The sequence below is a fragment of the Coturnix japonica genome, chromosome 3 (genome assembly GCF_054131305.1).
Source record: "Coturnix japonica strain WE chromosome 3, WE-NBRP24, whole genome shotgun sequence".
Lineage (NCBI taxonomy): Eukaryota > Metazoa > Chordata > Aves > Galliformes > Phasianidae > Coturnix > Coturnix japonica.
The window spans coordinates 98,398,911-98,425,513 of NC_140665.1; the positions used below are offsets into that span (position 1 = coordinate 98,398,911).

General features: G+C 41.5%; 2 protein-coding genes across 4 annotated transcripts; both read right to left on the reverse strand.

Annotated features, from left to right (window-relative positions):
• Positions 1-1,785: 1,785 nt before the first annotated feature.
• Positions 1,786-7,041, reverse strand: LOC107312272 (WD repeat and coiled-coil-containing protein). 3 transcript variants are annotated; one of them, XM_015859552.3, is made up of 5 exons: positions 6,945-7,041; positions 6,480-6,584; positions 3,383-5,277; positions 2,673-2,790; positions 1,786-2,415 (listed from the first exon to the last, which is right to left on the reverse strand). In XM_015859552.3, exons 3-5 carry the CDS (start codon positions 5,255-5,257, stop codon positions 2,144-2,146), a joined length of 2,265 nt encoding a protein of 754 aa, XP_015715038.1. In that variant the 5' UTR covers positions 5,258-5,277; positions 6,480-6,584; positions 6,945-7,041; the 3' UTR covers positions 1,786-2,143. The 3 variants fall into 3 exon arrangements, with proteins under 3 accessions (XP_015715038.1, XP_015715036.1, XP_015715037.1); XM_015859550.3 differs by having other exon boundaries at positions 6,927-7,041; XM_015859551.3 differs by having other exon boundaries at positions 6,723-7,041.
• Positions 7,042-10,030: 2,989 nt separating this feature from the next.
• LOC107312273 (WD repeat and coiled-coil-containing protein-like) lies at positions 10,031-25,578 on the reverse strand. The gene is made up of 3 exons (XM_015859553.3): positions 23,215-25,578; positions 14,339-14,459; positions 10,031-10,947 (listed from the first exon to the last, which is right to left on the reverse strand). Exons 1-3 carry the CDS (start codon positions 25,135-25,137, stop codon positions 10,781-10,783), a joined length of 2,211 nt encoding a protein of 736 aa, XP_015715039.1. The 5' UTR covers positions 25,138-25,578; the 3' UTR covers positions 10,031-10,780.
• Between the last annotated feature and the right edge of the window lie 1,025 nt (positions 25,579-26,603).

A 26,603-nucleotide genomic window follows, 5' to 3' on the forward strand; every position in this document is an offset into this window, starting at 1 on the left:
CTGCTGCATAAACACACTCTAACTCACTGCAAGGCTTCATTTAAAAGACAGAGAAGCAGCACATGCCTCAGCCCTTGAGGTGGAGGAGATGACTTTTCTGGTTTGCACCTGAGATCTTGCAGCCTCTGGAAACACAACCGAGCAGACAGCTGATGGAGCCACAGCACTCTGCAGGAAAGGTGGGTCCCAGAGAAATATCAGAGTTCCTAGAGCAGTGTCTGTAATGTCTTTTCTAAAGGCATAGAATCAGAAGTAAGATTTAGGTTTTCAGGAAGTTCTTGCCTGGCTTTCTCTCTTCCGTACTGCTGCATTCTGTACAGGTGGTTTGGACTGTGTGGGACTGATACTTGTTCAGCTTCACCTGATGGAGATACGCCTTGAAGCCCCACATCCTACCCCTGCCTCTTTGACTTTGCTGGTGCCCCTGCAATCACTCACCTGCAGCAAGGGATCAATGGGATTTCCTTCACAGCTTTGTAGGCTCCATCCTCTCTTTTACCTAGAGAATGTTTTTACCTAGAGATTACCTTTTCACCCTCGTATCCATTCAGGCCACCAGCTTGTCCAGCACCAGGCTTACAATGGCTGACCAGCTGTTTTTGTTTGGTTTTTGTTCTGCCCAAATAAGCTGATGTCTGTAAGAATTTCCATTACCAAAACAAACTCACCCATCATTGAGAAGACTCTGCACATTGCCACCAGCCTCAGCTGCAGCAGTTCCACCAATGCAGGCCGCCCTGTCAGATTCTCTTGGCAGCTTTTAGCTCTGCTGTACCTTTAATATCATATTTTGTGGGCAGACGATTGATGACGGCGGCTAAATTTCCAAATAGGCAATAAAAAAGAGATTATGTTATTCCAGAGGCAGCAGCTCCAATTCCATAATCTCATCACTCAATTCCTTCTCACAGTTAAGTGGCACTGAAAGCCCGATAAACCGCTTAATGTGACCGTGCTTTAATTTTATGGCTAGCAATCTTGGATTACTGTGTTGTTCTGGTGCTGCAATCCACGCTACATAAACCTGTGCCATGTTCTGAATTTCACTGTTTCCTCTCTTGCTACAAAGGCAGTAGAACCTTTTTCTGGCACAGCAGTGCCTCACCTGCTGCTGAGCAGCATTCACACAGCATCAAGGCTTTCCTTTCTTCCCACTTTCTGCCCGGTAAGAAGGCTGGGTCATCAAAGGGACATTCCATTCCACACCATGCCACGCTCAACAATAAAAGCTGGGGGAAAAGAATGAAGGTGGGAGAATGTTTGGCATTATATGGAGTTCAATTTCCCACGTACTCATTAAGCACAATGACACTCTGCTTGCCCCCAAAGCTGCTGGAGATCTGCCCACTGATGGGAAGTACTGAATTAACTCCTTGTTCTGCTTTGCTTGCACACACAGCAATGCTCTGCTAACTTTTTCAACTGTTTCTGTCTCAACTCACGAGTCTCTCCTCAGTTTGTCTCTCCTCAGTTTTACCCTTCTGACTGTCTGCCAGTTTGGACCAACTGACCCCTCGACACCTCCACATGTGACAGTCACTTCCCCAAAGTCACACTGCAAGTAAATGTGGGCACAGGCGGGACAGAATGTCTCACCTCCATGCGGTAAAGACCTTCTACATGACCCTACGTTGGCCTAACTCCCTACATCTGAACCTTACAGCCTCATCTGACTCCAGTGCAAAACCAGCTGCATTCTGCTGGATGCAGCATCTTCCCCCTTCTGAATAAGAATGCGATATTTCAGGATCTGACAGAAGTGAGAAAGTGAGGATGAACACCGTGTTTTCACAGATGTCTAAGTTTACTATTATCTAAAAACATTTACGATTATCTAAAAACACCAACATACTAAAGAGTAGGATCACAGCTTCAGCTCTGCAGCTTGTAAGAACTTCTATCTCCAATCACTGATACAAATAACTGGCATACAATGCAAGAGGCATATTATAAAACACGGCTCAGTATAAAATCAAAAAGCTAAGGTTTCCAAGGACCAAATAAATAACTTACAGCGACGGTGAGCAATGACAGAAATCCAACAGAGGTTTGAGACAGACCTTCATTTAGAATTTGCAGTCCTCAGCTGTAAGTTCAGGAGTCTCCTACGGTAAGACAGGCACTACGAAATCAATGTCCAAAGTTACATTTTACTGCTGGGCTGCTCAGAAGGACTGCTGCCATCCAAAGCCTTGGAGGAGCAATCTCGGAGAACTTCCAAGGAGCTGGTGATATCCAGGCTTTCAGAAGCAGCATGTCTGCAGCCTTCTGTGGAACTGATGATGTCCAAAGTCTTGGAGGATCGGGCACTGTAGCCTTTCATACTGGCATCTCTCACAACCACCTCCTGCATGGGCGTAAACGTCAATGGGACAAAGCCCTCGCTGTCTGCTGTGAGAACGATCCAAGATGAACCTGTGGAGATAGACAAGCACCTGTTCATAACCGCCCCTGTAATTAGGTATATTGATAGTATACAAAACCCATTTCGTCTCAAATGGAATGTTCAACACTTCTGTATGCTTACAGCTTTTGTAGCGCTAAAAGGGATGGGGAGATGCAGGTTGTGTAATCTCAAAACCAGAGGACTGATAGCAACCATGCAGAATTCAGCTTCCTGAATTCCTTGCCTGTGTTTCAAGTGTTTATTTGATTGGATCATTACAACGTACCATGCTGCATCTCCACCAGAGAGAGGCTGAAGATCTGCTGGACTACGCTTAGACAAAGTTTACCCTCACAAAGAAGAACAGATCGCCTCTCATCTGAATCATTTCTGGAAAGCTGCTTCTGCAAAGGCAAGAAAGACTCATAGATACAGCAATCTATTATTTGAGCAGAGATATTAAAGTAACGTCCATCAGAACCCAATCAGAAGTCTGTGAAGCAGCAAGTTCTCTCCCTCCCCCCCCTCCCTGATCCTCATCTTATGAAAAGGTAAGAACTCCCGTGCACAAACAGGGATGAGGCTGGTGAACCTGCACATAGCAGGGGGTTGAAACTACACGATGATTGTGGTCCTTTTCAATGCAGGCCATTCTATGATTCCATCCAACGAGGAACAGGCCAACAAATCAGCAGTACTTGTCTTTCTCACCTGTGATCACCACTGCTCTAAGCCTGAGATGCCAGCAAAGAATATCCCCCCCACGGCACAAAGCAAAGCAATTCTAAAAACAACAGAAACAAAGTGAACCCTGACTCCTCTTCCATGTCATGCACAGAGCTACCCATCCACCAGGAAGACATATGGTTTAACTTTACACCAATGATGTCCTGTCCTTTTTGCATATAATCCCACAGGAGCTTTAGTCCCGTTCTTTACAAAGACCACATATCCATACACAGATATTGCCACTAATGCTTCCAGCGTTAGAGTTACCTGATAGGTGATGTTAATAAAAGGAGGTTCCTGAGAAGATGGGTACATTGGAAGATTTCTCTTCCCCGCTTTTAGCAGCTCGGTTAATTCACAGACATGATGCTGTAGTTGAGTAAAGTTACCAGACAGTTTTTCTACATTTTTTGAAAAGTAACTTGCTTCCTTTTCACTTAATAGATTATTTTTGTAAGAATTTGGTATTTTGGAAGCTGTCTCTATCTGTCTTTTTGGAGACGTTGGCTTGTTAGAGAATGCCAGCGACGTGGACAGTGATGAAGACTGATTAAGCGGTTCAGCATTGAGAGACTCGACAGCCAGAGGAAAATTCAAGGACACCTTCTTTTCTTTGAGGTCACTTGTGTTCAACAAACAGCTTTGCTCATAACCAGGACTCTTAATTTCTTCAATAAGTTTTCTTCTGCTGGTAGGAGACTGGAGGGCAGCACGATCTGGTATCAGGAGTCCGCGACTGAGAGGGTGAACATCCATAGAGACATCGTGGGGTATGTTTGAAAGGTTCAAACTCCCATTGACTGACGCACAGCTCCCATTAACTGATGCAGATGTTGAAGGAGCTGCTTCAAATATCAGCTCCTTTATCATCAACCTGATCATATACTTGTCTGATTTTGAAGATGGAAGAAAAGCGGGATCGGTGAATTTCTGTTTCCCAACCATTATCAGTAACAATTTATTGGTCAAGAAGCACAAACCTTTGGGTTTTTCATTTTTCTCTAGCTGAATTTGTTGAATATTCGGCAAATTGGACGAAGTCAGCGAATAGACTAAAATAACGTTACAGGTATTTGAGGCGACCGATACGGTTTGAGTTTTGAGGTCAAAAGCCATTATGTCAGGAACCAGAATGCCCGGGATGCTGACTTTTTTGGTAGAGGTCACCTTTTTTTCAAACGTCACCAAAATGAGATGTGAAGAATCTTGGCCGCTTCCCGTTAAATAGTCCTTGGGCCTCAGATGAAGCAGAGGGCTGGAATCAGCACCCGGCTTGTTAGAGAGTATGTGGGTCAGATCCACGGGAGATGTAACCGCAGACATGGGCTTCTCAGCATCCAGCACCTTCTTCCCCCCATCCATGGAATACTCTTCCTCACCACATAAGCTGGACTGCGAGGGAAAGGATTCCGTTTCAATGCTAGCTGGGACTTCAAAAGCCACACCGGCATTTAAGCCACAGATCTTGTCCAGAGGAAGCTCAGTAGTGACAGCAATCTGAAAATTCAAAGTAGCTTCTACAGCACAGATGTATCCTCCCACATCAAAGATTGGGCAAAAAGTACAAGCATTGAGAGTCTTCTGAGTGTCATCCCAAATATAAGAATGAAGGGCACTGCCTACACCAACCACTAAGCGATTGCCTTCCTTAGTCCAACAAGCACAATGGATGAGACCGCTGCCTTTAATATCTGCTTTAATTCTACAGTTGTTGAGATGAACAGAGTGCAGGACCGAGGCATCCCGCGTCGTCAGCACGGCCAAGATCTCCTTATTTGGATGCCACACGCAACCTTGGGGGAGCACTGGAAACGACTCACTGATGTCACAGATCTGAGAAACCAAGAGCTTATTTCTGTCTGCAGCGTTAAAGCAGAGCTGCCAAACAGTGATATGCTTTTTGTGTTGAACAGCAAGCAGGGCTGGGGCATCAGGGGGACCCGGGCCCCAGTAGAGTCCATGGACGTGTTCAAACTGACCAATGACGCTCGAGTCACCAAATTTTGGCTCTCCATTCTGAAGGTGTAAGGAAGTTAATATGACCTGTTTCCCATCAGTCCAGGCAATCCCATGCACGGGGTGAATTGTTTGGTGTAAGGCATTAAGGCCTGTTCTCAGAAGCTTTGCCTTTCCAAGCTCCATGTCTTTTTGATACGAGACATCTAAACAAATTAAAGAATAAAAATGATTGCTTCTTTCAGCCAAGTCAATACGCACAATACTCATCTATGCTTAATCCACAACCCTACTTTTGTTATGGTTTTAATGTCTCCACAGTGAAATGCAATTTTAAAAGAAAGAGGTTATGGTATTTATATAGGTCCAGGCTGCTTCACTTTCATCACAAAAACAGTTTGCTCCTTCTAACTGATGGGTTGCTGCTTCTCAGAATATTTTCTAACAACTTCTAGCATTCCACATGTTCAAAATATTGCCCCTCGTTCTCAGCTTCATCAACCATTTGTGATCACATAAAGTAATCCCTTACAAGTATAACAGAGCATTAACGTATTATTTATAAATCTGACCCTGCATTAAGTGGGTAAGTAAGAGGCACTTGCCTAGTTATTTCAAAAACCTCCATAAAAGAGCAAGTGTAATTGTGAAGGAAGATAGTATCAAAGCAGATTTCTCTGAGGAAATATATGACAAAGAACTTAAAATATAACTTTACGAGAGGTGCCATACAGCAGGGAGATAATTACCCCATTACCCCTGAGCAAGCAATATCTCCACTGGCGTTTTGTGCCCAGTTCTGAGCTTCACAGTCCAATGTCAATGGAAAGGCTTTGTAGAGATCAAGGACCAGAGAAGGGTAAGAAATGGGTTCAGCTAGTTTGGAGAAGACCGCGAGACTAAACTTGCAAACACAAGCCAGGTTGTTGGTGAGAGAGCACTTATCAATTTTCTCCAAGTCCACTGTGCAAGGTAATAATCAGCTTAGTGTTAACAAAGGAGATTTAGGTCAGCTATGAAGGAAAAACTAAAAATGACAGCTCAGCACAGAAGCAGGTTACCTTGGAGAGAAGGTGCTCCGTGAATTTGATAATCCTGAAGAGCTACTAGGTAAATGTCTGTCAAGGACAAGTCCAAGTGGGCAAGTCTGGTGCTGGGTGGATGATAATCTACTTGATGATTTACTTGGTGACTATCTGATGATCTTAGAGGTCTTTTCCACCTTTAATGATTGTGAGATTCTAAGTATGCTGGATGTTTCCTCATGGTAAAAGAACAGCTGGAGGACCTGGGCTGTACCTCACCACCAACCTGGCTCTCCTCTAAGCTCCAACCACTGACCTCAATCAGAAACACCAAAGTTGATCACTGTAAGTAACATGAACAACCCCCTGCGGGCAGTACTTACTTAGGGAAAGGAGATGACAACTCCCCTCATGGGATACATCGAGACACTGAGCCTTGTGGCCATCTGGGCTCCTTCCTCCACCACGACAGAGGCTTCACAGCAGACCTGGGAAAGGAAAACGAGGCACAAGGGCCGGCGTGTTCACACTGTACCACACCCCCAGCCCACCACAAGGGCTCATACAACCCTTGGGACGCCGATTAGGCCGGGTCTCCCTGCAACCACCCGGCCTTCAGCTCTTACCCCAGCAGCCTCCAATCGCCCATAAGTCGTTGTGAGGAGCGCAGTTGTGTTGCGAGGCGGGGCTGTAAACGCGCTAAGAAAGAACACCAAAACGCGCCCGCCCGCCCCACAGCCCCAACGCCCCGCCAATCCTGCTCGGGCCCGCCCGCACCGATTTTCCCCCGTCTCCCTCAGCGATCCACTCGCCACAACCGGCAGCCTCACCCGCTCTGCGGCTCATACCGGCTCCGGTGAGGCGGTACCGGCGGTAAATCACGCCGTACCCGGTGTAGGACACCTTCAACCCCAGCTCGGTCCCGCCCTCCCACCGGCCCCGCCTGAGCCCCGTGACGCAGCGGGCGGCGCCTCCACAGGGAGGGCGCCTCCACAGGCAGCGGGGCGGGCTGTGACGTCATCAGCGCTCCACCAATCCCGCGCGAGGGCGGGAGTGGTCTCTTCCCTTCTCCCCAACGGTCGTTGTTCCACAGGGGGCGAGTTTAGACTCAGTGAAGGAAACACCTTTTATAGCACTAATGATGCTGTGACTTTGGTAGATTTTAGGGAATAAAACTTTTGGGACACATTACAGCACTGTGGTGGCCATCTGGTGTTGTACATCACGCCCAGCACCCAAGGGCTGCACTGTTCTCTCAGAGCTGGGCCAGCAGAGGGCTATAGCAGACATTGCTGCAGAGGAGCTGAGTTTATCAGTGCCGTTATAAAAACCCTGATTTCATTGTTTTCTCTATCTGTTTGAGTGTATCAGGTGTCAGGAGGAAAGACCACGTTGAAAAATGCCTTAGAAGATATTTTCGCATTAATAGAATCATAAAATATCCCAATTGGGACCTAGTCTTAACTAAGTTCTACAAACAAGCCAAAGACATATAAATATTGTAAGGGAAAAATAATAATTTGAAGATACTTGCTATTAACTTCATAACTATGTTTTATGAGATCTGCTTAATCCAGGCGATGGACGTTACTGAATGAGCAAGAAGATCTCATTATTTTTTAATAGGAAAGGTCAGTGAGGCACTGCTGTGTAATTTAGACCCTTAAACCAGATGTGGTAAAAGCCTAAGATCAGTAATTAAAATGCACACACGTTTGAACTGCTTTTTGCTATGACGGTAAGAAGATGCTTTGGTTACTTCTTACTTTTGGGAAGCGATTAGTAATAAAGGTTATAAAAGATGAGCAGTTTTGCAGAAAATGACCAAGACCTGGCTGAATATCACACTGTTACAAGAAGGCAGACATCACTGTGGGATGTGTGAACAGGATCATTGTGTGCAGTGAGTGAGATATGAGTAACTTGGGCTGTTCTGCTTAGCTGCTTGAAGCCAGAAGGGCTCATTCTGTGTTTCCAAATGCAGGAAAAATTGAATGTTTCTGCTCCATAGTGAAAGGACTTGCAAGGAGTTCCATGTGGCTCCAGCCTTTAGAAGAATAATGAGGGTTGGTGAAAGTTTGGGGGGATTAAAACAGCGACAAAGTGAGATGGAATTGCTGCCTTTTTCTTCAACAGTAGATACCAGCCATGTCTCTGCTGAGATTCTCTGATGGGAACTGTTCTGTTTTATAACTGAATTGGTTAAAACAATTATTTTTACATCATGATATGGCAGCATTCCTTTGGAATAATCTCTCTAAGGGTATCTGTAGACAAACTTCTCCAGAATCATTGTGTTTGCTTAAGTCAGACACGTCACTTGACCTGTGAAAGTGCTGTTTTCATCTTTGCTATGCTGTAGATTAATCCTGCTTTTCAGGCACCCATCTCATGAAGTTTTCTTTTATGTTCATTACAGGTACAAGCGTTTTGAGATCAATGGAGATCAGCCTAGATCCATTTTGTGTTGATAACAGTGCAGCACAGATGTGCTGCTTTTGTCTCCAGACATCTGATCACACCTGGCTGTTGACACACATGTGTCCAATAATAGTGGAGGAAAGGTAAAGTTCAAGGACAGCATTGACTTGATACAGACCAAGGCTGAGCTGCAGCAAGCACTTTGGACACAGCTGAGGCACCCAAATGCCATTAGCAGGGCAGGCAGCCCCCTGTTAGATAACAGCACCAGCAAGGACCACAAAGTGCATTTAACACAGAGATGGTGAAACTGCCTCAATCTGGCAGAAAGCTGAAGCAATAGTATCCACTAATTAACATATATAAACATATATAATAGCTAATGCTAATACAGAAGCTCATTTCTGCTGTGTGGGACAATAGGAAATAAGTTCATCACTTCAAATGAGATACTGAATAACCTCTGAGATTCACCTTGCCTGAATTCACATGCTTTGAAGTTAGGTCACATGAGCCTGAAGGACCAAAGTGTTTCATTTTAGCAATCCAGTACTATATGGTGGAGGTTTTTAAGAATAAATTAGGTAAACTGTTTATTTAGTGTTGCATCTTAGAATCAGAGAATCATTACAGTTGGAAAAGACCTCTAAGAAGACCAAGTCTGGAGCTTTATTCAAGGGTACCCAGGTCTTTAGTAATAGCAGAGGAAGAAGGGGAACTAATTGATTGAGGGTCTTGCAGGGTTCACTTCATACACCTACAGCGAACTCTGACTTTTTAGTAGTTGTGAAGAATACCAAGGAAATATTTAACTGTGCAAAGTCAGCATCACTGATTGGCCAACAGACATTGGCCACTGAACAGAGCCTGGTCCCATCTGCTTGACTTCTGCCCTTCAGCTTTTTGTAAGCATTGATCAGATCATCAGCCTTCTGTTTGACCAAGCACTTCCACGTGCCTTGTTCATTATTTGTGCAAAAATCTTCTGTACAGCTTGTGCTTAATAGAACAGCCTTCTATCTCTCTACTTCACTGATTCTCCATCTGTTCTCCATCCAAACCAAAGCTGAACATTTATCCTCTGCTTTGCATGAATCCCTTCTGCACTTCCTCCAGCGTTTTCATCACTTTCAATTGTGATCAAGATGTTGTTCAATGTGATCAAGAATGTTGTTCAAATACACTGTGCTTTTTCAAAGTACATTCCATCACCGAGAAAGCTGGCAGTACAAATACACCCAGCTACATCGCACACCTGAGCTTGCAGGCTTGTTAGAATGATGATCTCTTAGTCTCTGGGAAGACATTTGCATGAGAAGGACATATTACTTATTTCAATGAATGGAAACTGTTCTCAGAGTGAGGTTCATCCAAATAAATGTGAATGTCTGTATTCACAGCAGTCACACCAGCTTGCTTTGCAGCCAGTAGAAGGGAATAGGCACTTAATTACGTATTTAATAGGGATAGCTCACAAAGACCAGCATTAGAAGCTATGGTAGGACACAAATAATCTGCTATAGGAATGCTTTCCTTTATTTGTCTGATCATACAGGTGCCTGGATGGAAAGTTCAGCACAGACATCTGCATTTAGCCAAATGACATTTACACTCAACGTCTTTGATCTCTAATTTACGTGTCAAGTTGTGCTTTTTCCTTTCTTTTCAGTGTGCGTGTATAAATCTCCACGCAGTGTGAGACAGTGACAGGAGACAGTGACGCAGCCGTATTTGTAGCTGAACATTTTCATGTTGGAGTTATGCATTTCTGAAAATGCTGCAGGTTTCCATGGGACCCATAGGAACTCCATATAGAGCCAAGAAGTGCTTTCCCTTCTCTTTATGCAATTTTCCTTAGCATAAATGCTCGTTAGTAGCACTTTCTCCAGCTTTTGTGTAGGCTGTATTGGTTTGGCTGGTTTTTACTGCATGATTTTTAGCATACTGTTGTTTCAGAACATCCTGACCACAATTAGAGGCTTGTCACTGCTCCATTCTGCCAGCAGTCATTAATAACAAAACATTGTTAGTAACAATAACAGCGGCAAACTCCATTCTAGGTCTGATCATTCTGAAGAAATCGTAAGGGTGTAGTCAACCCTGGGACTCAGCTACTGTGTGACCGTGCCACAGATTTTAGTCCAAGTATATTGAAAGTAGTGAAGACAACTTTCTAATCACTCAGTGTCTGATACCACAGAACATCTCTGTATTGCTTTAGTTAAAAAAAACCCCACGATTATTGGTGTTCCTTGGTGAGCACTTATGTCACTCTGCTCGGTGGCTGCATTAAACTGCCCTTTTTGTAGGGGTGACGACCGCAGACTTCAGAACTGTCAGTTCCATCCCTTATGATCACGTCTTGTCTTGCTTTGAATATTAATGGCACAAAGCCATCCTTGTCTGCAGTGAGCACGATCCAAGAAGAGCCTACAAAAATTAAGCAAAAAAGGCAAATGAGTGTACTGCTCTGGTTATATATATGGTTATATATACAGAGATGTTTTAAAACAGTCAGCTGCCACACGAGCAGAGCAGGCTTCCTTTTGCACTAAGCCTCATTACCTAATGGCATTAAGGCCTGGCAGCCTGTGCTAAACACACCTTTGTGTAAATACAAGGGGAGGTGAAATGAAAGCCCTTGAAAGTTTTGAGGCATTTTGTCCCTTATGGAACTTAAGTGGAAAAAACAAACATATCTTTGCTAGTTCTGATAAACAATGAGTATCTCCATTTTCTGACACCCCAGACAACCTTTCCATGCCAGCTTTGATCCACCCCTGCTTCTCCCATTTGCTCATCTGCTGTACCCAAACAAGGAATCACAGACTTGCTGGGATTGGAATTCTTTAGCTATACACCACTGAAAAGAGCCTGGCCTCATCCAATCGCCTCCCACACTTTAGGTATTTATGAGCATTGATCAGATCCCCTCTCAACCTTCCCTTCAGATCCAGGTCTCCCAGCCTTTCCTCATACAGGAGATGCTCCAGGCCCTCTACCATCTTTGTCTCCCTCCACTGGACTCCTTCTAGGAGATAGTAAAGAAATTGTACTGTATTTATTCCAGAGGGAAATAGGAGTTTTCTTCTGCACTAAGCCAAGGTTGTGCAGTATGCTTACAAATCCATATAGCAAATGGAAGGAAGTTACATCTCAACAATTTACAGAATTGATACTATCACATTTTCTGTCCTTTAATTATTAATCAGAACTTTTCATAGATAAGAGAATGAACAAAATTCAAATGATGTTTTTAATGTTGTTGTTTTGGGGTTTTTTTCCCCTGAAAAAAAAAAAAAAAAAAAGAGACAAGATTACATGAAAAATACATCAAAATCATTCAGGTTTACTTTCTGTATTGCAGAGAAACAAACTTAACCCTTCGATTTTACCTTCCTTTGAACTCAAGTTTGAAACAGAAGCATCATGAACTATCTTTTCTCTTGTGATTTGTTTCCTGTTGGAGTGGATATTGCAGCTGCTACAGAAAATTCTGTCTGTTGTTCAGTTTGACACTTTGTGGAAAGGAAAAAAACTGAAAACAAACAGTAGCAGCTGGTAAGCACTGCGGGAGCCTTCATGTCACACACTGTTCTTAGAGAGTATGATCCTGTCATCTCTGGGTGCTGGCATTAGCTGGGATTTGAGGTAAAGAAACCCTTGTTACAGCTGTTGTTCAGATTTTTACTTTGGGGACATAAAACTGGTCTTAAAAAGGATGTGGAATAAGAGAATGCAGGGGGTATAAGCTTCATTTTTGTCATTCATAATGAACCGTGTTACTGGACTAAGCAAATCTCTCTTCCTTATACCATTAACAGAGCACCTTTCCAGGCTGCTGCACTATTCCATTCAGTCATGTCACCTGTTACATCATAAGAAGATTGTCATTCCAAACCATGAATCTTTAATCTTCTGCTCTTAATACTTTCTTATTCTGGACTGTCTTCAGATTCTGAAAACAATGGGCCTAGAGGTGGAAATTCTGCCATCCAAACTGGTAGTTACATTGGTGGTCAAGTTGATACAGCATATTCTTTCTGTCATACTTTTAGGACTTTTTATTTTCACCTGTTGAAACATTTGAACTTCTCTGTGTAATTGGTAACGCTTGCTTTGAAGCATGACCCACATAATATACATATTGAAGGTAGGAAAATCTTGTGCTGAATGCATTTTCCTCCTGTTATGCAAAGTTCTTACCATGATAACCTTCAGAAAATAGTGACTTAACGTGTGCTAATGCCAGGGCTCTATATGGCAGGTTATATTTAGTACAGGTAATGTTATTATAGTTCCTGGACTTAACATCCGCATGATGAGGCCAAGTTCACTGCTCTTATAACTGTTATGATCTTAATGGCTTTGCTGTGGGTATGAACTTGGTCTGCAGTTACTGGCTTCTTTATTTCGATATGTTCAAGTTGAAGAGTATATTCATAGTTAAAAAAATGCAGGACTGTCTCTGCAGTATAAGCACACTCTTGATTACATCCCTTTTAATTGCAAACTGTTAAAGGATGGGAGTGACATTTTTAAACACCAAATGTGATATTCAGGCCTAGTGGCAAAGGAAAGGTTTCGGAATTTAAACCTCTACTGGTCATAAGTGAATGAAGAGATACATAACAACCTCTGCCCAGAACCTGATAGTGCTTCAGGATTATGGTGAGTTTCAGAGTGATTCTAGATTCATTCTTTCTTTCTGCTGTCAACGGATTTGATTCCTGAAACACCGAGGATTCTGAAATCCAACTCAGGAGATTGTAGGGGTGAGTTCTACTAACTTAATATTCAGTCATCCCATAAAGCTGAAAACAGACATTCTCCATCACATCATTTTTCATTTCCATACTGAAAATCTGCAGCAAGTGAAGGTTTTTTATCATAGAGTCATGGAATGGCCTGAGTTGAAACGAACCACGGTTCCTTGATCTGTAGCCTATATGCAGCCTTCCCATCAATTAGCCTATTACACACCAGTCATTACTGATAACTGTCATCATTTGGAAAATTGCAGTGTATTATTACTGTCCCTTTCATTTTGCTTTCACCAAGAGACAAATTCAGTTCTCGTGAGACGGGGTGTAGTGATTAAGTGTCTCAGTCTGTCAGGGGCTCAGGGTCAAGACAATGAGCTATTTGTGGATCTCTCCATGTGGAAACAATGCAAGCAGATCACAATTACAGACAATACTTTGTACCTCAAGATCAAGATCTATCTAGGCTGAGATGAGAAAAGCCATTAGAAGTATTATGGAGAAGTGGCTAAGAAAAATAATCTGTATATTGCTGAGAAAGTAGAACGCATGAATAGACAGGGACAAGGTCATTCAGCGACCAGTATGGGGATAGGTTTTCTTTAGTGGTGTCTGCATTTAAAAGTTAATCAGTGGTGGTGGTAAACGTGTGATGGGAAAATTACAACACTGAGCTTTACTGTTTGTCTTAGCTTAAAATAATCTCAAACACTACATGATATACATGTCTGTCACGTTCTGAGAGTGAATTTTCCTCCAGCCCCTTCTGTATTGTCAGGTGTGGGACATGTTGTGAAGATAGAAAAGGCAGAATGCCAAAAGGTCTCATAAGGAAGAATTGCTATTTCCATATATCACAGCGGTCTGATTATTTTCTCAGCCTTCCTCTGCAGAAGCATTCAACATATCACTCTGGTAATAGGTAGTTCTGCAGTTACTTAGCATTTAAGGGAATTTAGCTATCACCACTTGCTACAGTATGGGATAATTACCACAACTGCCTCATTTACGCTAAAAATCTCAGTCAAAACCAGATACTAGAAATAGAAAGAACATACCAAATTTCATTTCAATAATGGTCAGGTCAAACAGCTGCTGGACTAAATTCAAATGGATCTTGCCATCACAGAGGAGAACATCCTTTGTTTCTTCAGTAATTGCTCCACTTGAAAAATTTTTCTTCAAACGCAGATATGTAAAAGAAAAGATCTTGTTAAAGGCTTAGATATTTTACCAGAGTTCTTTTAACCATTCCTCTCCTCACAGCCCTTTCAGTTCTTTAATATTTTTGCCTTTTTTTCCTCTGTCATTGCTACAGTTTATCAGTCACAGAATCACAGAATGACCCGGGTTGGAAGGGACCTCAAGGATCATGTAGTTCCAACCCCCCTGCCTGGCAGGGCCACCAAACATACACCTTTACTAGATCAGGTTGCCCATGGCCCCGTCCAACCTGGTCTTGAACACCTCCAAGGACGGGGCATCCACAACCTCCCTGGGCAGCCTGTTCCAGGGCCTAACCACTCTCCTAGTGAAGAACTTCCCCCTAACATCCAACCTAAATCTTCCCTCTTTTAACTTAAAACCATTTCCCCATGTCCTGCTATTGTCAGCCCTTTCCAAGAGTTTACTCCCCTCCTGGCAGTAAGTTCCCTTCAGGTATTGAAAGGCTGCAATGAGGTCACCCCGCAACCTTCTCTTCTCCAGGCTGAACAAACCCAACTCCCTCAGCCTGTCCTCATAGTGGAGGTGCTCCAGCCCCCTGATCATCTTCGTGGCCCTCCTCTGGACCCTTTCCAAAATCTCCATGTCTTTCTTGTACTGAGGGCTCCACACCTGGACACAGTACAACAGATGGGGCCTCACAAGAGCCGAGTAGAGAGGGACAATCACCTCCCTATCCCTGCTGACCACCCCTCTCCTGATGGAGCCCAGGATCCCATTTGCTTTCCGAGCTGCCAGAGCGCACTGCTGGCTCATGTTGAGTCCTTTGTCCATCAGGACCCCCAGGTCCTTCTCTGCCGAGCTGCTCTCAAGGACCACTCCTCCCAGCCTGTACAGGTGCCTGGGGTTCTTCCTCTTCAATGGCACAATCCCACGTGAAGAGGCATTTGCCTCCTTGCTTTTTGTGCTAACACAATTCAAAACTGCATGGTCTGTGATATGTGATGTATTAGGCCACGTCTACTTGAGTCCATTGGGCCCTTCTGCCCTAATGGTCAATCCAGGGAGAAGGAATTTATGATAACTAGTAGAAAGTCGCTTCGATCTCACATTGCCAAAGCGAGTGCTTTGCTCAGTATCAGTGCTATGTGTGGGTGTTTATGATAATCATCTTTCAGCTATTCCACCCCAGTAAAATCCCCCATTTCTGGCACAGAGAGAATTTCATGGAGACAATCTCTTTGAAAAGCTGTCACAGCAAGGTAGCTTGGAAACTACAGCTTTTTTTTTTTTTTAGAGAGAATATATGGGTTAACTTCCCTGGAAGCTGCTCTAACATTCACTAAAAAATACGCTTTAAAGAGAAAGGTGGCATAGTTGAGGTGGCATTCGTGATGTTTATCTGGTCTTGAGGATTGACACCATTGTGTTCTGTCATTCAGATTACTACCAAGTGCACCACAGGATAGCTGAGTTAATATGAGTACAAAATGAATATATATTTGCATTTACAATTTCCTGCTGTCTTTTGAAAGTCAGTCTTAACATTAATTTTCTCCAATGACTTAATGCCACTATAAAAACATTTGAGTCAGCCATTTGCGTCTAAATAATCTTGCTCTACTTTTGTTCTGCCAGTTCCATTTGGATCTTTCCACTGTCCATCAATATAACAGAACTTCTTTGTCGTTTTTATGTCTCTCCAAATTATATTCTGTTGAACGCAGGTACAGTTAAAATTCAGCGGACAGAACTTTCAGCACAAGCACATGCATTGCATTTGCACTCCAAAGATGCTATTTGCCTGTTCAGGTATTTCACTGTTACAAAGCTTTTTATCACTGCATAAAGTAGATCAGTATATCTAACAACTACTTCATTTTCTTAATCTCAAGATGAAATACCAGAGTTTATTCAGACTTGTACCTCAGTTAATGAATTATGAAAAGAGGTGGGCTTCAACTGAGATAGGTACCCAAGTGGTGTTTTTTTTCATTACAAATGAATCAGCTCAAAAATAATCAGAAAATGATCTAGCTGTGCCTCCACTGACTTGAAAGCAGTTGAATGGACATGGATGACTTTGTTCTAGTATGATTTCTACTTAACCATGCAAGTTATTTTAATGGCCTTTAGATCTGGAAGACATTTTTGCATATACAAAACTACACGGTCTCTCTTTTTTATCCTTTCCTGTGGTTTTACAGTTTTTCAAGTTTTTCAACATCAGAGCTCACATTTCAGAAGTGCTTGTCTTTCATCACTTTGGGGCTTTCATATTGTCTCTTCTTTCTTTGTAAAGCACTCCTGCTCATCACATTAAGCTTGATCACGTTTACATGTTATTTTTGTCTGCTGACAAATTCTCTCAGCTCAAGATTTCTTCTTTTTCCCTCTTCTTCTTTGTTAGTTTCTTTTGTTTAATGTTTGGTTTAAGTGATGGTAACATTTCACCTTGAGGAATATGTTCACACACGTGTGTTTTCTTGAGAGCTGGGTAACTGCTTTTATTCTCTTTTTATAGACGATCAAACTATTACACCAGAGGATTAAGAGATTTACTCAAGGTCATGCAGGTAATTTGTGACAAAGTTAGAAGCACAAATGAAATCTCACTTTAGTACCTGCCATTTTCATGCCTTTACCCAACAACAATTTTCTAGTCAAATCTAAATTCAATCATCCACTTCCTAAAATATGTATCTGTTTTGCAGTGCTGCTATTGGTCTCCAGCAGAAGCCAGAGGACTTGCAAATTTGACATGAAAAGCCCTTACTGTTGGTTGTTTCACTCTAAACCGAAGTTTATTGGTGTACTTAGCACACATTAACCACAGAATAAACAAATATATTTCCACATACTTGAGCAGATACTTTCAGATAAAGTTTCTGTAGCCAAATTCCTGTAGTCTCTCAGGTCCAACTCTCCCTCAACAAAAATCCAACAGAAACAAACCATCAATTCAACAATTGTTTTCCTTCATCTGTGTCAGCCTGTCCCTTGATCACTTTTTATAGCCTACAAAGGATCTTCTGGGCAGCAGCCAGCTGGTCACAGCGTTGCCAATCTGTCTTTCGGAATTCTTGTTTTGGAATACAAATATATATGTGAAAAATAATTTACTAAGGCAAAAAAAAGACAAAAATGTTCCTGGATTAGGTGATGCACACTATATGACTGCACAATAAATAACCTACTTTTATAATGTTTTTGCATCCTGCTGAGCAGCCAGCTGGTTCTGCCTCCAGGGCCTTCTCTCTAGATACCTTTTGTTTTCTAACAGCCTACAGTTACCTGGATGCAAAGATCATCTTTTAAATTCAATGACTGACAAAACTGTGATATACTTCATGATACATTACCAACCAAAAACGTTTTGTACTAACATTGAGTTAGTAATTGCACACAGTTTGAATGTGTTTTTCTCCTACATGGATGTCTAGAAATGGAAACTGGCCTCACACTGAATTTCTTTCTGTATGTACCTCCCCAGTGTATCAAAAAACTGCCTTTAATCTTTTCATAAACTTATAACCTTCCTGATTGATACTTGTCTTGTATTCACGTAACGCATGCAAGCCTTTTTCTTTCTCAGCTCCCAGCCTGTGAGTATCCAGTTTACAGCAGCTATTTTTGCTCTTAATACTGGTATTTCCACTATGCACTTCAAACTAGTTCATTTGAATCCATTTTTATTATTCTAGATATTAAGGTCATCAAATTACAGATGTGATATCTCGATCCTCTATTGAAATAAGTACCGACATTAGGCCATAAAGAGATTTTAATAGCTTATCTCAACAGTGGTTGATGTGGATGATGTGTGACCCTGCACATATCAGGGGGTTGAAAGTAGATGATCGCCGTGGTTCTTTTCAACCCAGGCCATTCCATGATTCTATGATTCTATGAAACTTTTAGATTAGCCTGAAGGTCAATCAGAGGCAAATCCACAAGTAAATCTGTTCCATTTTCTTTTATATTACCACAGTCATCTTTCCAGCCAGTTTTTAACCATAGAATCACAGAATTACAGGGGTTGGAAAAGACCTTGTGAGGTCAGAGTCCAAGCCCCCTGCTAAAGCAGGTTACCATCTTACACTTCTCCTGTTAATCCCAGTTCTTTGCTGTCAAACCAATAATTTTCCCTATGGCACAATTTTGAGTGCTGTGTTGAATCACAGGTATTTTAAATATTCTTCATATCTTTTGTGTTAATAATCTTTTTATAAAGGAAAAGCATCAGGTTAGTCAATCCTATCTATGCACTGTTAGATGAAGAAAGGTTGTAGTTGCCTAGAACTCTGTTTTCTTTTTCTCACACCCTTGATTTCAGCTCTTTGGTTTGTATTTCATTGTAATTTCAGTTGTGATGACTTAATGCCTCTTAGTCAGCTCACTCTTGCTTTGCCCCCACACTCATTGTGTGGGATGCAAGACAACTGTCAGATCATGTAGACATGAGGGATCTGACCAAGAAGAAAATGGAAGAACACTGAATTTCTGAGGAAGAGCACTGAAGAGGAATAAGAATTGTGATTTCTGAAATTCAGGTACTGCCTGTCTGGAAGCTTTGTGCAGCATTGCTACAGGTACCACCCATGAAGCTCAGCAGCCTGGACTGCTTCCCTTTCCTGTCATGGGTTCCAATTTGTTGGATCCTGATTTTATTTTGGTGTAGTTCTCAGTATCCCCACAAGCCCTTAAGTGGGACATTCCAACTGCAACCCTAATTAACCTGTGAGAGAAGTATAAGCCTGTCAAATGTTTAAGTTAGAAGAGATTTGAAGGTGCTCAGGGGTGCTTAAATCGCAGTGCAGTTTGCATTTATAGCACACAGAAGGACTTCTCTGCTCTTCCAATGATACAATGCTAGGACTTCTCTGCTCTTGGGCCCCTGTTGATAATTCTGCAATTAATGTGTTGGGCATCTCGTTATCTAAGATACACCTTATTCCCTCACACATGTGCTTCTGTGATCTTCCAGTACTGTCTTTTTAAGAAAAGAAAAATCCTGAATCTTAACTTTCTTTCAGTACGAAAACTAGACTGCATTTTTGACATTACATATTCCTTTATCTTTTGTGTTTATGTTTCTGACAACCAAATGATCTGGCCAAATAAGAAGTGTCCGCATCTCCTGTGCAGACCCTGCTTGTCTGCTATTGATCACTTTCACAGCAGTGTCGTCAGAATTTGTTCTTAACAGATTCTTCAACCTTTGCTCAAAATGTTTTCAGTGCATTGATCACACCTCGGCTTGACTACTGCAGGTCTTTTATGGTCATCCTAAATCTCTCCCTTCAAGATGCCTGTTCTCACTCTGGGGAGCAGTAAGACCACCTTCCTCTTCCATCATTTTCATGATTTTCTATTGCTCAAGTCGAGTCAAAATTGCCCTTTGGTTTTCATGAGGTTCATGCTCTTCTTACAACTGATCACTGAAGTCTGTTTTCTCTTTATGTCTTTGGCTCACTTCATTGTCACTATTATACAGTCCTTCTCCTTTATCTCTACTCCATATATTTGTATATATAAAAAAATAGTTGGTGTGTTTGGACCCCTTCTATTCATCTCCCAGCTCTGCATAAAAATTGTTTATTTCATAGCTGACCTTGTTAATAAAATTTCCTGTAGTGAATTATAGAAAGCCATTAGAAAAGGACAAATTGGTGTGTATACAATTGTTGGCCAAGGTTAAGAAAGGGAAATCCTGGTGACTAATTGCTGCAAAGAAATCTATTTCCGGTGTAATCATCAAATATATGCTTTTGGTGGTACAGATCTTTGACATAATACTGCTTGTGAGCAAAATGTAGGAGTTTTACGATACTCCTCAGATGAAAAAAGAATCTTCTTCCTTCTGGAGAGATTTGCCTAAATGCCATCATTTTCAAATCCAGATTGGCTTTATTTCCACTGTAATTAGCTTTTGAATGAGGCTAGTTTAAATATTCTGCAGCTGTTTCTTTTCTGGGAGATGGATGAGAAAATGGATAAGAAAAGTATCTTTTTTTTTTCTTTTTTTTTTTTTTCCCCAAAATGAAACAGAAATAAATTCTCTCTCTTCTTTTTTTTCTTGTTAAATAATATCTTCTTATTGCATCTGTCTGTCTGCCCTCCCACGCTAGCCTGAATCACAAGTCTGTATATGATGAAAGAGCAATAATATTTGCTTTTCAGGGTTGAATGATCAAATCACCTCTGGTGGCTGGATGTTATTACACAAGTGATAGTGCAGTGACATTTCCAAACTGTGAGTGATCATGTTTTTCTTTTATGGCCATAGGCTACAAAGCATATAAATTCTGGTGGTACTGCACGGACATGAATTCAGAGAAGTTATGGGCAGGCTAGCATTAACAGGATAAACAAAGGTTGTGAAGACTATTTAGTAAGCCAACGTTATGAATTATTAAGTAACGTACATCCTGGTTTATGCTCGGGTCTTCTAAGCAGAATCTTTCTCTGTGTCAGTGCTGCTTCTACACAGCAGTGTTCATAACTGACTGTTCATTATTGCTGCTTTTATATATATATACATATAAACTGTTTTAAACTTTTATGTTTGTAATGTTTAAATGTGGTTATGTAGTACTGATCATTATATCTTATAGCACAAAAGATTTCTTAGTCAAGATTGGGCCTCTGCTGTGCTTGGGATTATGCAAACACTTAAGAAGATGCAGACCTGGCACAAAAAGTTGACAGATAATGGCCATATTATTGACTGGACTGCAGTGTTCCTGAAGTTTAGAATGTTTTTCACTGCCTGATATTTATATCATAAGGCAATAAAGCTATTTCCTGACTCTGCACTGTGAACAGCTCCTGGCTGGAACCCACAGCCCAGCTGCTCTCTGAGCTCCCGGAGTGCTAATCAACTCCTGGAGGAGAATCAAGGTTCAGATGTCTCAATCCAAACTAATCAAAACAACTATTTTCTGGAAAAAAAATATTAGCTGCCTACGAAGCAAATATTTCCTTCTCTGTCTGGAGACCTTTCTGCCATCAGTCTATTTTTCATTATCTTTTGGCATCATTTTGTAATCCTGTTATAGTTCAGAAGAGGAGCGGAGCTATGCAAAGCATTAAAAGTGAGGCTCCAACAGAAAAGCTATGTGTTTTGGAAAGCCATGAAGTGGCACTTTTTCTGAGTCATTATTATGTAGTACTAGAGGGGCTTTCTTCACACTCAATGAGAAATTAACCTGCTTAGATAAATAAGTCTGCTTTTCTCAGTGCAGTTAGTCTGGCAGTGTCTTAGGCCCACTGGTTTTATTATCTTTGTCTCATTCCCAAAGAGAAAAACCGGAAAATTATTTCTCAACACGTGCACAGTGACTTCAGATCTTGGATTAATGTTAGGTGTCACAACCAGAACTTCTCTTGGGAGAGGTTAATCTTATCGAATCCAAGTGATAGAGCTGCTTGTAAAATGAATAAGTTGATTTATATTAAGAAAACAGAATTAATTTGAACAAGCTGGAGAATAGAAGAGCACACATCTTGGCAAACAAAATCCTAAATTATTTTCAAAAGGCATCTTGCTTTTTCAACTAGAATTCATATAATATACATATATAATAAGGTTACGATACTAACTCAGATCAAAAGCTTTGCTTTTATCCAGTCAACTTACTAGAATCTACTAAAATGCCTAACAAACAAGTGCGAAGAACTGATGAATATTTTCAAATGGAGTCACGATTCCCTTAATGAGTGCTTAAGGAAGGATATTTAGATGTCTGTATTGCCCCTCCAAGTGAAAGGAGGCTGTATAGCTGTGAGTCAAATCTGTTTAAGAAACAGGTACTTTGGCATCATCACTATGAAATAAATGTATCACTTGACATAATTCTGCTTATCTTGTAATAGATAAGAATCCATTTGAAACTGGCATCAACATCCTTGAAAGGAACCCCAGTTCTAGCAGCAACACAACTAGTATTAGCAAGACCAAAACTATTATCAGTATAATGTCAGTATTACTGCAAATAATAAGAATTATTATAGCAGGAAATAATTATACAGTCTATGTTCCCAAGTTGAAATTCTTATTGGAGCCAGTAGGAATGTTGCCAAAACAAGGGTGGGGTAGGAACATGGTGATTTGACATTTATATCTTCATTTAATGAAATGATAATTGCACACTGACAGATTTTTTTTTATTTTTTTTCCTGAAAATTTGAAGTGGTAATACTTGCAAATTGATTATGTCCAGCTGTGTAAAGATCAGCAGTGAGACAAGTAGAAATAAGCCAACTTGTATCATCTGTGTCTGAATTGTCCAGGAATTGAGATTCACTACTTTGTTTCAAACTTCATGAGAGTCTAGAGCTACCTTCAAATTCTGGATTTGCAATGATCAGGTTTCTAGTGGAGATGCCTAATTTTGGCTACTTGCAGGCTCATCTCTACACTAAATTAGCACATAAATCTTTTTTCTACATCAGTAACTGCATGCCTGTTCTTTTATTTGACCAAAATCAGCTACTATGCAAGACTGTTTTGCTTAGAAGTTGTGCAAAGAAGACACAGACTTCCTGTGTGAAATATCCTTTAAGTCACTCACATCATCCTTAGTTACTGTTTCAATAATAAATTATAATACCATTTTAAACTAAGCTTGATGCCAAACTAGGTTTACTTTTATCATGAGTTGACAAGAATCAAACTGCATCCTCTTGTTTTTAAGTGACACAAATAAAAGATAGTTTAAAACTTCGGTGCCCCACCACAGAGTTTTTAAGTTGATGAAAAATTTACCTGGTAAGTGATATGAATGACCGGTGGTTCTTGTGAACTTGGGTAGGCTAAAGATACCCTTCTCCCATTTTTAGCCAAGTCTGTTATTTCAGAAAGACTCAGTTGTAAGTCATTGAAACTGCCACAGAGCCTCTCTAAATTTCTAGATATGTGACTCATGCCTCTTTCACTTGGCAAATTGTTGTTTTTTGGAGAACTTGATGTTTCTTCAATTACATTGAACTGCACTTTAGGAGAAGCCGGTCTGCTGGAAAGCCTGGTAGCCGTTCCAAAACCAAGAAGAGCCATTGAACGATTGGTAGGTTCAGCATCCAAAGTTTCCAAGGCAACAGAGGGGTCACCTGGGAGCTTTTTCTCATCCAAGTCACTAACACTTGATGAAGAGCTCTGCTCATAACTAGGGCTCTTCACTTCTTCTATGAGTCTTCTCCTGCCGCTGGGAGACTGAATAACTGTACTTCTTGGTATTAACAGGTCTCTGCTCTGATGTTGGTCTTCTGTGGCAAGGTTTTCAAAGAACTTTCTTTTTCCAGGTATGTTCACAGACGATACAAAGTTATAAAGCATATGCTGCTTAGTGTCTGGCAGCGTTGAAGCATCTTCTTCCAGCATCAGTTCTTTGATCATCAAGCGCATTACATACCTGTCCGAACTTGAAGATGGAATGAGATTCGACTCAGGGCACTTTTGCTTCCCAATTAATATCAATAGGAGTTTATCTGTCAAAAAGCATAAGCCTTTTGGTCTTTCATTTTTTTCCAGCTGGATTTGTTGAATATGGGGCATGCAGGAAGAGGTTACTGAATACACCAAAACAATGTTAGAAGTATTAGAGGCTACTGCCACGATCTGAGCTCTGAGGTCAAAAGCCATTATATCAGGAACGAGAATACCTGGGATGTTGACTTTTCTGGTGGTGGTTACCTTCCTTTCAAAAGTCACCAAGATCAGGTAAGAAGAATCTTGACCATTTGTTGCTGCAGAGTCTTTGCGTTTCAGAGTAATGAGAGGACTGGGATCAGACCGACGGTGGTTTGCAAGGATGTGGGTTAAATCCAAAGGACCTGATGAAGAAGAAGCTACTGAATCAACAGTGCCTGATCTATCAGAGTCTGTGGACTTTCTTCGCAGGTCCATGGAGTATTCTTCATCACCAAGTGCTGTAGTGGACTGTGAGGTTAAAGAACTAGTTTCAGCACCAGATGGCATGTCAAATGCAATGCCCGCGTTCAAACCACAGATATTATCTAAAGGAAGCTCAGTAGCTACAGCAATTTGGAAATCCAGTGTGGCTTCTATAGCACAGATATAGCCTCCCACATCAAAGACTGGGCAGAAGGAGCAGGCATTTAGAGTTTTTTGAGCATCATCCCATATATAGGAATGCAGGGCACTGCCTATAGCGACTACTAAGCGATTACCGTCCTTAGTCCAGCAAGCACAATGAATAAGCCCGCTGCTTTTGATATCTGCCTTAACTCTGGTATTGTCCGTTCGAACAGTGTGCAAGACTGAAGCATCTCTTTTTGTAAGGACAGCCAAGACCTCCTTTTTTGGATGCCACACACAGCCCTGGGAAAGCAATGGGAACGGCTCACCGATTTCACAAGTCTGAGAAATCAAGGGTTTGTTTTTCTCCGCAGTGCTGTGGCCCAGCCGCCAAACGCTAACATGCTTTTTATGCTGAACAGCAAGCAGAGCTGGGGCCTCTGTAGAGCAACACGGGCCCCAGTAAAGCCCATGCACATGTTCAAATTGACCGACAACACTCGAGTCTCCAAACTTCAGCTCTCCATTATGATAGTATAAAGCAGTCAGTATCACTTGCTTCCCGTCTGTCCAGGCAATTCCGTGCACAGGATGGATGGCTTGGTATAAAGCATTGAGGCCGGTTCTCAACAGTTTTGCCTTTCCCAGCTCCATATTTTTAGGCTCTCTGTCTATTGGTGATTGTTCCAAAGATGAGAATCCATGGAATTCATTTGCAGATCATGAGGAAGAAAAAAAATATGACTTTTATTTCCTTCCTTTCCCCTGCAGAATGATGCTGTTTTGTTTTTTCCTTTTCTGCTAGCTGTCGAAGAGCCTGTCTTGTGAGCTCCTTCCCAGTAAGCCTGCAGCTGCTCTTCTATGTATAAATCCATGTCAAAGCTGCTTTTGCTACGTCTTTTCCTGGGAGGAGTTATCATCTTCATGTGATGCCTAACAAGGTTTAACCAATTACTGGACGTTTTTGTAGGTGTCTATTTTTAACTCTTTACTGCTGGGTGTATCTTTAAAAATAGCGTTCTAATACCTTGACCTTCACTGCATGAAGGTCTTTGGTGAACAGTGGAGAGAGATCATATACTGTTAACCCCAAGCATTAAGCTACAGCCTGAAATAATGACCTAACACTTCTTTCAACCAGACTTTGAAGGGTAAAAGAAGATTTAAATATATCCGAGCTGCACAAAGAAGATTGCAATCTCCAGTGGATAGTACCTGTCAGATATCTAAGACCTCAGTGGCTATGAAACGAAGGTAGAAAAGAGAAATTACATTCTGTTCTGCTAGTAATTACAGGAAGATGAAGAAAGGTGAAATTAAAGGGAAAAAAAAAATTAAAGGGCGTATATTCTCAAAGCAGACATCTGATGAATGTTCATTTTACTGGGTCAGATTCTGCAGCTGCAAAGAAACACTGATTTTGACTAATGTGAATACATTACACCTGGGCAAAGGTTTTCAGCTGGCAGATGTAATAACTACAGCTAGAGGTTTCAGACAACTATATGCATTCTGTATCTTTGTCTGAAATCTAGTACCATAGAGTCATTCAGGTTGGAAAAGACGTCTCAAATCATCTAATCCAACCATCCACCTACCGCCAACATTGCCCACAAATACTTCATATTTGAAGACAATTTGAAGACAAAGTCTCATTTCAGATACAGCCGGGGAGGGGGACTTCATACCATTCATCTATTTTGCTGGAAATGGGTAAAACATTATAATAATATTCCTGTGTCACCCTGGCATGCATAGATCGATATAATGCATGAAATAAAGGCTGGTAATTGAAAGCTGCCCTGGCAATACTTTAGTTTCCTTTGAGACTGAAGAAAGCAGCAAGAAGAGTAATCCATTAGTAATCTGAGTCGTTCATTGAGCAGTCACAGTCTCTGTGCTGGTACTGAGCTAGATTCTGATCCTACTCACATAACTATGCCTCTGATTAGCTTTGCTTTAACTAAGGTGTTCCAGCTGCTGGCACCTTTGCTGGCTCTGTCTACATCAGTGGTTGTCAGAAGTACCACACAAAGACTAAGACTGAGCAGTCCACTGATGGTGTGTTCGTTAACAGTTAATAGCACATAGCTGTTGAAGAGCTGGGTTAAGTTCCCATA

What these genes read in the sequence shown, in the direction of transcription:
- LOC107312272 (XM_015859552.3), bottom strand. Translation starts at nt 5,257, where the DNA reads ATGGAGCTTGGAAAGGCAAAGCTTCTGAGAACAGGCCTTAATGCCTTA. An exon ending in TTATTAACATCACCTATCAG is followed by an intron (nt 2,791 to 3,382) that starts GTAACTCTAACG and finishes TTGCCTTTGCAG; the next exon opens with AAGCAGCTTTCCAGAAATGA. An exon ending in TCTGGTGGAGATGCAGCATG is followed by an intron (nt 2,416 to 2,672) that starts GTACGTTGTAAT and finishes CTATCTCCACAG; the next exon opens with GTTCATCTTGGATCGTTCTC.
- LOC107312273 (XM_015859553.3), bottom strand. Translation starts at nt 25,137, where the DNA reads ATGGAGCTGGGAAAGGCAAAACTGTTGAGAACCGGCCTCAATGCTTTA. An exon ending in TCATTCATATCACTTACCAG is followed by an intron (nt 14,460 to 23,214) that starts GTAAATTTTTCA and finishes CTGCGTTTGAAG; the next exon opens with AAAAATTTTTCAAGTGGAGC. An exon ending in CATTATTGAAATGAAATTTG is followed by an intron (nt 10,948 to 14,338) that starts GTATGTTCTTTC and finishes TAATTTTTGTAG; the next exon opens with GCTCTTCTTGGATCGTGCTC.